Genomic DNA, 14,437 nt, shown 5'->3' with positions numbered 1-14,437 from the left:
GCTATCACAGCTTACCACAGTCTTGAACTCCTGGGCTCAAGCAATCCTCCCACTTCGGCCTCCTGAGCAGCAAGGATAACAGTGCACACCAACATGCCTGCCACGCTTTTTTTTTTTCTTTTTTTTTCGTAGAAATGAGGTTTCAATATGTCTCCCAGTCTGGTCTCAAACTCAGCTCAAGCGATCCTCCTGCCTCAGCCACACAAAGTGCTGGGATTACAGGTATGAGCCACGCATGGCACCTGGACTGAAATTATTTCTAAGTTCCTTTCAGTGCTGACATTCAACCATGCACTAATTGTGAAATTGCTTAACTTGAAAGAGAGAACTTTAGGAGAAAAGAAATGCTAATTTACATGTAAACGTGTGTTTGAGTCATGAAAGCAAACAGAGGATCAATGGAGGTTGAGATACCTTCTGGATAAGATTCATTATTAAAAGAAACTCCCACTGTTTGACCTGGTTCCTAACCTCCAAGATGGGGAGAGAGACCCACCCCAAATGACTGAGATTGGCCTCTGAGCCTCTGGGCTGAGAAAGGGATAGAGGAGGGGGAGAGTTCCCAGGAGAGGAGAAAGCTCTCAAGTTCTTAGAGGCCTCCTATGGCTGACCTCTAGGCTCCCCACCCTCCGAATTCTGACTTGAGAAGAAGGGAGAGCTGAGAGCACCACCTTTGTGCATGTGATAAGAACAGAGCTCGGCTTCTTGCCACTCGCTCACACAGGAGTCCCAGTCCCTGACACAAGAACAGTGTTGGGAGGAGATGGGCAGGCACAGGCATCATCCTAACCCCAATATCAGTCCTTCATTCTGCTTCATGTTTTTGCTTTGTTTTGTTTTTTGAGACGGAGTCTCACTTTGTCGCCCAGGCTAGAGTGCAGTGGCACAATCTCAGCTCACTGCAATCTCCACCTCCCAGGTTCAAACGATTCTCGTGTCTCAGACTCCCAAGTAGCTGGGATTACAGGCATGCACACCACACCTGGTTAATTTTTGTATTTTTAGTAGATATGGGGTTTCACCATGTTGGCCAGGCTGGTGTTGAACTTCTGACTTCATGTGATCTGCCTGCCTCAGCCTCCCAAAGTGCTGGGATTACAGGCGTGAACCACCGCACCTGGCCTATTTCTTACTTTCCTCTGTCTCACCCCCTACAAATTCAATCTATCCTCAAGTTCTACTGATTCTATTTCCTGAAAACCTCTGGAATGCAGCCACTCCAGCTCAACCCCAACTGCCACTATGCTAGTTGCCAGCATCCTCTCTTCTGGATTGCCACAACAGCTTCCGAGGAGCCCAGGCGTTGGAGCTTCCTGCCTCCAGCCCCACCCAATCCATCCTCCACAATGGCTGGAATGAGATGATGCAAAGCTGATCTTAAATCCTGTCAAGGGCTCATGGCATTCTCAGGCCAGAAACCTTGGTGGGCCCTGGAAAGCCCTTTGTGAGCTGGATCTAGCTCCCCTCTTCAGCCTCCTGTCTTGATACTGCCTGACCTCTTTCCATGCTTCCCTTACCTGCCCCACACCCACCCCTTGTCCCTAAACTCCAGCTAGCTAGGTTTAGTTTAATCCAATGATCTAAACTAAATCACCTCTGAACGTTTGCACATGCTGTTCTCTGGAAAACTGTCCCCATCATCATTCTCCTTCTACAGGGCTAACTCCATGTTGAGCTCTACTACTCATCACTTTCTTCAGGAAGCCTTTGCTGACCTTCCCAGACCGGTGTAAGAGCCCCTCCTCCTTGCCTCTTCCCCAGCACTGTAGGGGACTTGTCAGTTTCCCCCTCCACCGAACTGAAAGCTTTGCACCAGGGACTAGGTCTGCCTCCTTATTTACTATATTCTAGGCACTAGGCACAAGCTAGCTTACAAAAGGTGCTCCATAAATATTTGTTGAATGAATGAATGACCTCAGTACAGATCAGGGTGGCTAGTCATAACTCGACTGGAGTGTCCCCAGGCCTGCTGAGATTTGGAGGACTAGGGCAAGCTGTTGTAGCCGCTCACACTGCAACCAAGAGACGTCGCAACTCGGTCCCTCGCCTACTTTGTGCACTGGGGAGCAGGGAGAGGCCAGGGAAGCTGGGTCCCTCGCAGGAGGTCCTAAAGGCATTGGATAATGCGCCGGTGCGGTTCCCAGCCCCGATGCAGTTTTGCTGGGTGACCCTGAGCTCGTTCCACGAGCCCTAGGAATAGCGGAAGGTGGGGCAGGGGAACTATTACTTAATCCCCTGAGCTCCGGGAGGACAGACGCCTCTCTGACACTTCTCCGCCCCTTTCACCTGACAAGCCAGGTCCCCCAGCTCCCCTGGCCCAGCAGCCGAAACCCAGCCCCGCAGCGGCCTCCAGCTTAATCCGCGGTTGGGACTGGAAAGGGGCGTGTCTTTGTAGGGACAGAAGGGGTCCGAGCAGTTCCCGGCACTTTCCCACCCGCTGTTTGGTTTTCCTGGAGATGGGCCTGGGGCTGGCCAGGCGAAGGCTCCTTCCCCCGCCTCCCTCCCACGTGGCCTGGCTGAGTCTCTCTGGAAAGCCGCAGCAGCTGGAGAGAAATCCCCCTCCCCACCCCCACCTCCAAGTCCCTCCCCGACTCTCCCCGGACACATCCTCAGCTCCCCCCTCCGCGGGGAAGGCGAGAACTAGGCGAACAAAGCGGCCAGCCCATCCCCCTCCCAGTCCTGCCACCTACACTCTGCATGGGCCGCCCCCAAACGCACACCGGACAGGAAGCAACAGAGCTGTGGGTGGAAGCGGGAACCCTAGATACACACCCTGGGGACTCCGCTATCCCCTCCCCAGCCCTTTCTCCAGCTTGGACAACTCTGACTTACCCCGCACCCACTCCGCACTGGGCTGCGGACTGGATGAGGCCCTGATGACCTCGTCCACGCTTCCCGGGTCGGCCCCTGGAGGGTGGGGCCGGGGTGACACGCGTCCCATCCTGAGAACGAGCGCTGGACATGCCCACGAAAGCAAATGGTTTCCTGCCCCCTCCCCCAGTCCACTGCGGGCCACAGGTTTTGGGGAGTAACACCTCCCCCTACCCCTCCTTAACCGGCCCCAGGAACCACACCCACTGGGCAAAGTTGAGTGTTGTTTTATCACCACCACCCCCAGTCAATCGGCATCCATCGCTCTGTCCCCCACTACGGGCAAGGACACTTCCCAAATGCCAAGGCCAAATATTAGCTCAGCCCCATAAACACAATTGCACACGCACCCGACCCAAATGGAGGTGCAGACACAACCCCAGTCCCCTCCTCTTTCACACACACTCTCAACCCAAGACACGCGCAGGCAAGGCAGAGCCCGCCCCGCGAAAGCCACCGACACCGCAGCTACCCGCCCCGCCGATGCCACGCCGCGACCGTGGCACGCACTGCGGAACACGGCGGGAGCACTCCCAACACACACACCACACACACACGACTCCAGACTCTGCGAACCAAAGACACACACTCAGTGCGGACAAGCACGCGCCGCAAACGACCCCCGGCCGCAGCTCGCATATCCCCGCGCAGGCACCGCGGGCACCCGGACGCGCAGTCCCCGCACTTGCTCGGGACCCAGGCTCGCGCCAGCCCCGCAGCCCGATGCAGCCCAGGGCGCGGGCGCACCCTCACGCCGCAGCCGCTCCCGTCTCTCCGGGCGCCCGCCCTTACCGCGCGCGGCCAGCAGGCAGAAGGTCAGCGCGAGGAGCCCGCGGCCGCGGCCGGCGTCCCCCCGCGCCATGGGGCTGGGCTCGGGCCGCCGCCGCCGCCGCCTCCCCGCGCCTCGGCCGCCGCCGCCGCGGGGGGAGGGCGCGCCGGGCGTCAGTGGCCCGGGGAGGCGCGGCGCCGCGGGCGGGGGCGCGGCCTCGGGGGCCCGGGCCCGAGCTGGGGCCGGCGCGGGGGCCGTGGCCGCTGCCGCCTCGCCCGCCCCTCCATCGCCATATTGAGCGAGCGGCCCGGGCGGGGGCGCCCGGCGAGTGCGGCCGCCCTGGCCCGGCAGGGGACCCTGCGCCCGGGCACCACGGCCCTGAGCCGCGCGGGGGCTCTGCTGGGCCCGGGTCTGCGTCCCGGTGCCTCGCTCTCTCCGGGTCGCCTCGGGTCCCCGTGAGGCCGCCTGTTGCTGGGTCTGTCTCTTAGTCTCCCTGTCTCTGAGTCTCCTTGTCTCTCTGCCTCGGCGTCTCTATTTTTTCTCCCTGTTGCTGCCTCGGGGTCTCCTCCGTCTCCGTTCCAGGCTCAGGGGAGGCAGATTCAGGGCCACGGTCTTTGTCCGAATGGCCCCCTTGCCACCCGAGCCCAGTCCATTCCAGCACAGGTGCTGGCCTGAATGCTGATTCGCTTCTCCACACGCTGTGCAAGCCGACCCGCAGAGATCATGATAGTTCCTCCTCATCCCCATTTCCACTGCCATCCCAAACCAAGGGCTTCTCTTGGCCTCCTTCCCTTGCTCTGGCAGTAACCAACACAGGCAGGACCCTTTTACGCTACCTTCAAGCACTACCATATTCAGAAGTCGTCGCATGGGGAAACTGAGGCTAGGGGCTGTGAAGTGACTTGCCCAAGGACAGGAGTCTAGGGAGCAGCAGTTGCAGGACCTGAACCTTGGTTTTCTGACTTCAGAAGGTCATCTCCACCCCCTCACCCTGCCTCTGCTGTCCAGTATTTACTGAACTACCCTTTCTCTCATGCTTCAACGGTAGTTTCTCTAACCTACCTAGCCAGACTGCTTGCCTCAGTATCCCGCAAATATTTCTTGTTCTACAGCCAAGGGTTCAATTGTCAGGCTAGAGTGGGGAAAAGAGTACAGATTTCAACGACCTAGTTAAGGTCCTTTCCAACTCCAAGATGCCATAGTTCTTCCCTTCCAAGTGTTCCTGTGTCTTAGAGCCATCTTGTCTCTACACCTATCTGTTGTCAGTTAACCCTCAATAATCTGTGGTGCTTTGCATATCTAACAGGCCTGGCGTTTATTCATTCATTACCACGCCCCATCTTCACTTGCCCTAACAGCAGCATTTGACTTAGTGGATCACTCCCTCTTCCTTGAAACACTTGCTTCCCTTAGTGATCTCATCTGGTCCTCAAGGCTTTAAAGAGCATCTTTATGCTAATGATGTCCAAATGTATACTTTCAGCCTAGACCATCTTTCCTGAACCCCAGACTTGTGTATCCAGTCATCTATGCCCCAGTTCCTTTAGCTGTCTGGTAGGCAAACTTATCCTGATCTTTTCTATCCATCTTTCTCCTCCCACAGTCTTCCTCATCTCAGTTCCTAGCAGCTCCATCTTTTCCTGTTGCCCAGGTCAAAAATGTAGAGGCCAGGCGTGGTAGCTCATGCCTGCAATCCCAGCACTTTGGGAGGCCGAGGTGGGAGGATTGCTTGAGGCCAGGGGTTCAAGACCAACCTGGCCAGCATAGCGAGACCCCCATCTCTGTTTTTAAAAATATAGAGTCATCTCTTACTCTTCCTGTTCGGATCCTTCACCCTCCACTTACTCACTGTGGCCTTAGTCCAAGACCTGTCACCTCTCACCTGGATTGTTGCAGTAAACTCCTCACTCATCTCTTTCTGTCCTTGTCCTCCTTGAGTGCTTTTCTCAATAGAGCAGCCAGAGTGATCCTGTTAAAATGAGATCATGCCACTTCTCTGCTGGAAACCCACCAGTGGCTCCTATGTCAGAGCAAACGCCAAAGTCCTTATTGTGACCCACAAGGCCTATCTGATCTGTAGGCTTGGTTTTTTTTTTTTTTTTTTTTTTTTGAGACGGAGTCTCGCTCTGTCGCCCAGGCTGGAGTGCAGTGCCCGGATCTCAGCTCACTGCAAGCTCCGCCTCCCGGGTTTACGCCATTCTCCTGCCTCAGCCTCCTGAGCAACCTCGCCCGGCTAGTTTTTTGTATTTTTTAGTAGAGACGGGGTTTCACCGTGTTCGCCAGGATGGCCTCGATCTCCTGACCTCGTGATCCACCCCTCTCGGCCTCTCAAAGTGCTGGGATTACAGGCGTGAGCCACCGCGCCCGGCCCTCTAGGCTTGTTTTACTCTCTGACTTCCCCTTTGACATCACCCCCTCTGCTCACCACCTCTCCAGCCACACCATCCTCCTTGCTGTAACTTGATCGCAGGCAGTCTCCTCCCCTCCAGCTTCAAGACCTTTGTCCGGCCGGTGCAAGTCCAAAGGTCTGTTCCCTCATACTGGATACCCTAAACGCTTTCTCACAACTCCACCAGCAGTCTTCCTATCCCCTTTCCCTGCTGTCTATTCTTGTCTTTAACTGTCACTTTCTTTTTTGTTTTCTTTTCTTTCTTTTTCTATTTTTTTTTTTTTTGAGATAGAGCCTTACTCTATCCCCCAGGCTGGAGGGCAGTGGCTCACTGCAACCTCCGCCCCCTGGGTTCAAGCGATTCTTGGGACTCAGCCTCTCAAGTAGCTAGGACTACAGGCCTGCGCCACCATGCCCAGCTACTTTTTTGTATTTTTAATAGAGACAGGGTTTCATCATTTGGTCAGGCTGGTCTTGAACTCCTGATCTCAAGTGATCCACCTGCCTTGGACTCCCAAAGTGCTGGGATTACAGGTGTGAATCACCACGCCTGGCGTCCCTCCCTCCCTCCCTCTCTTCCTTCCTTCCTTCCTTCCTTCCTTCCTTCCTTCCTTCCTTTCTTTTTTTTGAGACGGAGTCTCGCTCTGTCACCCAAGCTGGAGTGCAGTGGCCAGATCTCAACTCACTGCAAGCTCCGCCTCCCGGGTTCACGCCATTCTCCTGCCTCAGCCTCCCGAGTAGCTGGGACTACAGGCGCCCACCACCTCGCCCGGCTAGTTTTTTGTAGTTTTTAGTAGAGACGGGGTTTCACTATGTTGGCCAGGCTGGTCTCGAACTCCTGACCTCAGGTGATCCACCCGCCTCGGCCTCCCAAAGTGCTGGGATTACAGGCTTGAGCCACCGCGCCCGGCCTATTTTCCTCTTTCAACTGGTAACATGGAAAGCTTCCAAGGGTATATGGGGTGTTCCAGGGTGGCAGTTAGTGGAGGGTGGAGGAATGTGCTCAGATAAACATAGTTCACTGTCATGGTTTGTTTTTGTTTTTGTTTTTGTTTTGAGATGGAGTCTTACTCTGTCATCCAGGCTGCAATGCAGTGGCACCATCTCAGCTCACTGCATCCTCCGCCTTCCGGGTTCAAGAGATTCTCCTGCCTCAGCTTCCCAAGTAGCTGGGACTACAGGTGCGTGCCACCACACCCAGCTAATTTTTTATTTTTAGTAGAGACGGGGTTTCACTATGTTGGCCAGGCTGGTCTCGAACTCCTGACCTCAGGTGATCCACCCGCCTCGGCCTCCCAAAGTGCTGGGATTACAGGAGTGAGCCACCGCGCCCCACCCACTGTCATGGTTTTTATCATTAAACAGCTTTAACTTATTTTCATACTTGGTTATTTATACACTGTTTAGTTTATAGCCACGTGGGACCATAAAAAATATATGACAGGCTGGGTGTGGTGGCTCACGCCTGTAATCCCAGCCCTTTGGGAGGCCAAGGCAGCCAGATCGCTTGAACTCAGGAGTTCAAGACCAGCTTGGGCAAAATAGTGAAACCCCATCTCTACAAAAATACAAAAAAATTAGCTGGGTGTGGTGGCGTGTGCCTGTAGTCCCAGCTACTTGGGAGGCTGAGGTAGGAGGATCTCTTGAGCCTGGGAGGCAGAGGTTGCAATGAGTCAAGATTTCACTACTGCACTCCAGCCTGGGTGACAGAATGAGACCCTGTCTCAGAAAAAACAAACAAACAAGCAAAACAAAACAAAACAAAACAAAACTCAATCACTGACAGGTCAAAAACCTATTTTTTTTTTCATTAGTTTGTTTGAGACAGGGTCTTGCTCTGTTTCCCAGACTGGAGTGTGATGGCATGATCACAGCTCACTGCAGCCTCAACCTCCCGGGCTCTAGTGATCCTCCCACCTCAGCAGCCCCCAAGCAGTGGTGTGTGCCACCACGCCTGGCTAATTTTGATTTTTTTTTTGTAGAAGTGGGGTTTTCTCACCTTGCCCAGGCTGGTCCCAAACTCTGGAGCTCAGCAGCAGTCTGCCTGCCTCAGCTTCCCAAAGTGCTAGGATTATAGGAGTGTGCCACTGTACGTGGCCTAAAAAACACTGTTTAAAAAAACAAAATTTAATGACAACTGAATCTAATTCGGCTTGTTGTTTACTGGAAAGACAAATCATCTATATCCACAGTATATTCTTTTGTGGGGAATACTTCCCAATAAATTCTAAAATCTTTTATTTCACATCTCAGAAATAAAACTCAGAAAATTTAAAATATTTAACACAAAATGCAACCATATTATAAAAGCAATTTTTGTCTGTTTTTGATCCTATAACACACTATTATTAATTTCTTTTTCTTTTTTTTTTTTTTTTTTTTGAGATGGAGTTTCACTCTGTCGCCCAGGCTGGAGTGCAATGGAATGATCTCAGCTCACCACAACCTCTGTCTCCCGGGTTCAAGTGGTTCTCCTGCCTCAGCCTCCCGAGTAGCTGGGGTCTACAGGTACATGCCATCACGCCTGGCTAATTTTTGTATTTTTAGTAGAGACAGGGTTTCACTATGTTGGCCAGGCTGGTCTCGAACTCCTGACCTCGTGATCCGCCCACCTTGGCCTCCCAAAGTGCTGGGATTACAGGCGAGAGCCACTGCACCCAGCCCACACTATTATATTTCATTGTATATTTGGTCCTCAAACCACATTTATATATAGTTTTGTTTGTTGACAAATGATGCCTTTCTTTTTCTCTTTTTCTCCTCCTTTCTTTTTTGAGATAGGGTCTTGCTCTGTTGCCCAGGCTGGAGTGCAGTGGCACGATCTTGGTTCACTGCAGCCTCAACTTCCCAGGCTTAGGTGATCCTCCCACCTCAGCCTCCCTAGTAGCTGGAACCACAGGCATGCACGCCCCCACACCCAGCTAGCTTTTGAATTTTTTGTAGAGACGGTGTCTCACTATGTGAGCCTAAGCTGGTCTTGAACTCCTGGGCTCATGCAATCTGCCCGCTTTGGCCTCCCAAAGTGCTGGGATTACAGGCATGAACCACTGTGCGTGGCCCCTAATTACCTTAAAATCAGCATGAATCATTTATTAAATGAGTAATATGGCTTTTAAAATAATTAAATTTAAATATATTAAAATTACCTTGAATTAATACGTTGTTTAAAAAAAAACTTTTTTTTTTCTTAAAATAACTTCCCTAAGACAGTTCTAGGACTGAAGTGACATCTTGGGAACAGGTCAATGTAGTGGTTAAGAGACTGGGACAGGGCTAGAATTCTTGTAGGTTTGACTAGGTGGATAGGATACTACTAAATGAAGGGAACATGGGGGAGGAGCAGAACCTAGGAGAGGGAAGTGAATTAGCCTTTTAAACAAGTTGAGTGTGAGGGCCCTGTATGACATCCAAGTGACAGCATTAAAGTGCTGGAAATGTTGTTTCTTTTTTGTTTTTTTGTTTCTTTTCTTTTCTTTCTTTCTCTTTTTTTTTTTTTTTTGAGATAGAATCTTGCTCTGTCACGCAGGCTGGAGTGCAGTGGTGCACTGCAACCTCTGCCTGGCTTCAAGTGATTCTCACTCGTGTTTCAGCATCCCACATACTGGGACTACAGGCGCCTGCCACCATGCCTGACAAATTTTTGTATTCACCCAGGCTGGAGTGCAGTGGTGCGATCTTGGCTCACTGCATCCTCTGCCTCCCAGGTTCAAGCGATTCTCCTGCCTCAGCCTCCCAAGTAGCTGGTATTATAAGCACACGCCACCACACCCAGCTAATTTTTGTATTTTTAGTAGAGATGAGGTTTCACCATGTTGGTCAAGCTGTTCTCAAACTCCTCACCTTAAGTGGTCCACCTGCCTCGCCTCCCAAAGTGCTGGGATTACGGGCATGAGCCACTGCGCCTGGCCAATTTTTGTATTCTTTAGTAGAGATAGGGTTCTGCTATGCCAGTCTTGAATTCCTGACTGCAAGGTGATCCACCCGCCTAGGCTTTCCAAAGTGGCTGGGATTGCAGGTGTGAGCCAAAGGCATGAGCCATGGCACCTGGCCTAGAAATGCGGTTTTAATCTGAGCAGAGAGATCAGAACCAGGGAAAGTATTTTGTGAGCTGGTACTTCTCTGATCAGAGCACTGAAGACACTTTATTATCATCTTTTGTTAAATTGTCTGGCTCTACTGCTAGACAGTAACCCCACTGTGGTGGGAACCATGTGTCCTCCCATATCCCTGGCATCTAGCACAGTGCACAGAAGACAGTAAAATCCCAATGAATGTTTTCTGAACAAATGTTTTTTAAAAGTTACTTCTTTATTATAAACCATGCAAAAATGATGAAAAATTCATTTATTGTATTATTTGACTTTTTTGGAGAGACAGAGTCTCCCTTTGCTGCCCAAGCTGGATTTAAACTCCTGGCTTCAAGTGATCCTCCCACCTCGAACCTCCCAAAATGCTAGGATTACAGGCTCGAGATGCCTGGGCCAAAAATGATGAAAGTTCTAAATCTCTCAGCAGGGGACAAGATAGCACATTATTGTGAATGGGGTTTGAGCATCAAAAAAATGTTGGGAAGCACTTACCTGAGTCATCTCTAAAATGCATATTGGCTCTCTGACTCTAAATCAAGAATATACGGATGACTTGCTCTGTAGACCAGCAGTGGGGGTCCATGGTACTCATATCATTCTAGACTAGATAACAGAATCCACCACTGTGGTGGTTTTAGAATATGTCTACAAATTATTTGACATTCCTCCCTTTAAGAAGTAGAGGCCAGGTGTGGTGGCTCACACCTGTAATCCCAGCACTTTGGGAGGCCAAGGTGGGTGGATTACCTGGGATCAGGAGTTTGAGACCAGCCTGGCCAACATGGTGAAACCCCATCTCTACTAAAAATACAAAAATTGGCTGGGCATGGTGGTGTGTGCCTGCGATGCCAGCTACTCGGGAGGCTGAGGCGGAAGAATTGCTTCAACCTAGGCTTCAGTGAGCCGAGATTTCACTACTGCACTCCAGCCCAGACAACACAGTGAGACTCGATCTCAAAAAAAAGAGAGGAAAAAAAGAACAGAATGTGGCAGAAGTGATATTGCCTGGTTTCTGAAGTCCGTCATAGAAGGGGCTACTGCTCCTGCACTGCTTTCTCTTGGGGAACATGCGCCTTTGGAGCCCTGGGCCACCATGTAAGAAGTCTAGCCACTTTGAAGCCATCATAAGAGAGACCATGTGGGGAGACCCCATGGAGGTAGAGGGGCTGGAGGGGCCCCAGCCGTTCCAGCCTCCAGCTGTTTGATACCTTCCAGCCCAGGAACCACATGTGTAAGAGAGGAAGCCTTCTTGACTGCTGTAGCCCAGCCATTGTCTGACTGCAACCACATAGGAGACCCCTGAGCCCAGCCAACCCCCAGGACTGTGAGAGATAGTAACAACAAATGACTGCTGTTGTTTTACAGCACTAAGCTTGGGGTGGTTTGATATATGGTAACAGACCTGATCATCAGTACAGCTGCTGGAATCTTTACAGGGTTGGGTTCACTATTAGAACCACTCACTGCCTCCCCCATTTATCCCCTTTTAAGGAAGATACAAAAGATAGGTATGTTTCCAATATCTTCACCCTTCATATTCAAAATTATCATCCTCATTTCTCCGCTGCTTAAGCCCTCTGAGTAGCAGGATGGGTCTCATTTCACCCTGAGATGCCTTTCCACACCTTTCTCATCAAGTCTCTAATCGATTTGTGGAATTATGGGATATTTTTATTTTCTTCTTTGTGCTTTTCTGTTTTTTTGTTTGTTTGTTTGTTTCAAACTATCCACATCGAACACCTATTTTTGTAAGGAGAAATAGTAAATGTAACATAAAGAGTAAAAAATACCTATAACCTTCAGTTTGGGATGATGAAAATGTTCTGGAGGTAATAGTGATGGCCACACAAGGATGTGAATGTACTTAATGTCACTGAACCGTACACTTACAAATGGCTAAAATGGGCCGGGCACAATGGCTCACACCTGTAATCCCAGCACACTGGGAGGCCGAGGCAGGCAGATCGCTTGAGCTGAGGAGTTCAAGACTAGCCTGTGTGACATGGTGGAAACCCATCTCTACAAAAAATACAAAAGTTAGCCAGGCTTGGTGGTGCGTGCCTGTAGTCCCAGCTACTTGGGAGGCTGAGTTGGGAGGATCTCTTCAGCCTGGGAAATGGAGGTTGCGGTGAGCCGAAATCACACCACTGCACTCCAGCCTGGGTGACAGAGCGAGACCCCCGTCTTAAACAAACAAACAAAAAAAATAGTAGATAAAATGGTAAATTTTATGTTATGTATATTTTATCATAATAAAAAACATAGACGCCCTTAAAACTCAACTTGAGTCCACACTGACCTGTCTGTCCCATTCAACAGGTACTAACTAGATTATTTCTCATATGGTGACTTCTCTATGTTTATATTTCTCAGATGACACTGGAAGTTCCTTGAGGACAGAAACTAGCACTGTGCAGGTGGCCATGCCTACCGTAGACTCACACACGAATTGCCTGAAAATCCAAACACATTTCTCTAAAGAGTCAGCACAGCAAATGAGAGCTTCATCTCAGACTAGCCAATCAAAACCATTTTAACTCATTAAATATTTGAAATGTTATATATATTGCAGGGAAACATTGGAAATACTAGCAATTAAGCAAAATAGATAATGGAAAGTTTGAGGAGCTTGGGATTTAATTAGTAATAAATATATAAGCTAAAAAATAATTATTAACTAGGTAAAACAAAAAGGTATTCATGACTGAAAACAAATTCAAAGTTTAGCAGTGGCTCACGCCTATAATCCCAGCACTTTGGGAGGCTGAGGCAGGTGGATCACTTGAGGTCAAGAGTTCAAGACCAGCCTGGGCAACATGGTGAAAACCCATCTCTACCAAAAATACAAAAAATTAGCCTAGCATACTGGCATGCACCTGCGGTCCCAGCTACTCCGGAGGTAGAGGTGAGAGGATCGTTTGAGCCCCAGAGGTGGAGGTTGCAGTGAGCCGAGATTGTGCCAGTGCACTCCAGCCTGGGCGACAGAGTGAGACCCTGTCTCAAAAAAAGAAAATATTTGAAGTATATTGTGTGGATTCATCTCTGAATACATTTACATAGTCTTAACGATGTAAAAATGGAATCTAATCTAGTAAAATTACAATAAGACTATACTGAAGGGATGAGGGAGATGGGAACTGTGGGTATTTGGTGGAAATGGAAGGGAAAACAGCTAAATTCTAATCATTCATTAGTGGGACGCCACTAGATAGTACATCAAAATTAAAAAAAAAGAATAACAATACAAACATATTACTTGAGACTTATATAACTTGACTTTAAGCTATGTGCCTATGTAACCCTGATACATTTAAAACTTTAAAAAATTCATTAAAAAGGTTGTGCAGGTGGACACCCTCCTGCCCTCCTGCTCTCCCTCCTCAGCACTCTAGGCAGACACTGTTCCATCTGCTCATCCCATCAACGGCTACTTCCCGCCTGGAACGGCTGCTCCAGGATGCTCACCTCTGCAAAGCCACCTGCCCCAGCAAGACTGGGGTTCAGATCACTCCTTTTTGGTCCCCTTCTATAAGGCCCCGGCACATCTGGCTTCTGGCACCATGGGCTGAGACCTGCTCTCTCTTGGGGTCTCTCTGGACGCTCTGCCTGCAGCTGGACACACTGATGGTGGCAGGATGGCAGCACTGTCTTCCGCAGCACTGAAAGGCATGCGACACTGTCATATTGTCCATCCCTGTGTGGAAGCTCACCCCCTCCTGCTGGAGTCTGTGTCTTCCCGCAGCTTCTAGGGGCTGGAATCCTCCCCCTGAACCTGTTCTACCCAACAGTCCTTTGCTCCGACACTTTCCCTATCAAAGCATGACTATCCCGTGACCTGTCCCATCGTTTGTCTCCAGACAAGCTAGGCCGGCTGAGGTGAAGCAAGCAGCAGAGCTGGGGGCAGATGCACAATCTCTTCAGCTTCCATCATGCATGGCCCTTCACACTTCTTCCCTGGCACCCCCAGCTTTTTCTACCAGTCTCCCCACAATCAGCTCTCCCAGTGCGCCAGCCCCCACAACCCTTATCCCTTCATCCCTATTCTCCCTGCCTGGAATGACTTCCTTCCACCTGGGGAAGCTTGTTCATTAGTGCCCAATCCAAATGTTACCTCCTTTGTGCAGCCTTCCCTGACCACCCTCTTTTCCACTGCCCAGAGAACTAATAGTTCGTGTCTGACTGCTACGTGCCAGGCACTAGGAGCTTTGCATGTGTTTTCTCATATCAAAGCCCACAGCAACTCTGTGAAGTAGAATAATCATTAGCTCCATGTAACCGCTCAATTCATGTTGCTCGCCAATTAGCTGGTGAAACCAGGAT

At 50.4% G+C, this 14,437-nt stretch overlaps 1 protein-coding gene across 2 annotated transcripts in view; it reads right to left on the bottom strand.

Annotated features, from left to right (window-relative positions):
* Positions 1 to 3,938, bottom strand: part of IGDCC4 (immunoglobulin superfamily DCC subclass member 4) — a 42,825-nt gene extending 38,887 nt beyond the window's left edge. The window contains exon 1 of one of the 2 annotated variants that reach the window (XM_033189737.1): positions 3,664 to 3,938. In XM_033189737.1, coding sequence (XP_033045628.1) covers positions 3,664 to 3,733 — 70 coding nt within the window. In that variant the 5' untranslated portion in view covers positions 3,734 to 3,938. The remainder of the gene's footprint in view (positions 1 to 3,663) is intronic. The other variant, XM_033189736.1, reaches the window with a different exon arrangement.
* Between the last annotated feature and the right edge of the window lie 10,499 nt (positions 3,939 to 14,437).

Source organism: Trachypithecus francoisi, unplaced genomic scaffold (genome assembly GCF_009764315.1).
Source record: "Trachypithecus francoisi isolate TF-2019V2 unplaced genomic scaffold, Tfra_2.0 Lachesis_group3, whole genome shotgun sequence".
Classification (NCBI taxonomy): domain Eukaryota; kingdom Metazoa; phylum Chordata; class Mammalia; order Primates; family Cercopithecidae; genus Trachypithecus; species Trachypithecus francoisi.
This window is presented reverse-complemented; position numbering and strand designations above follow the sequence as displayed.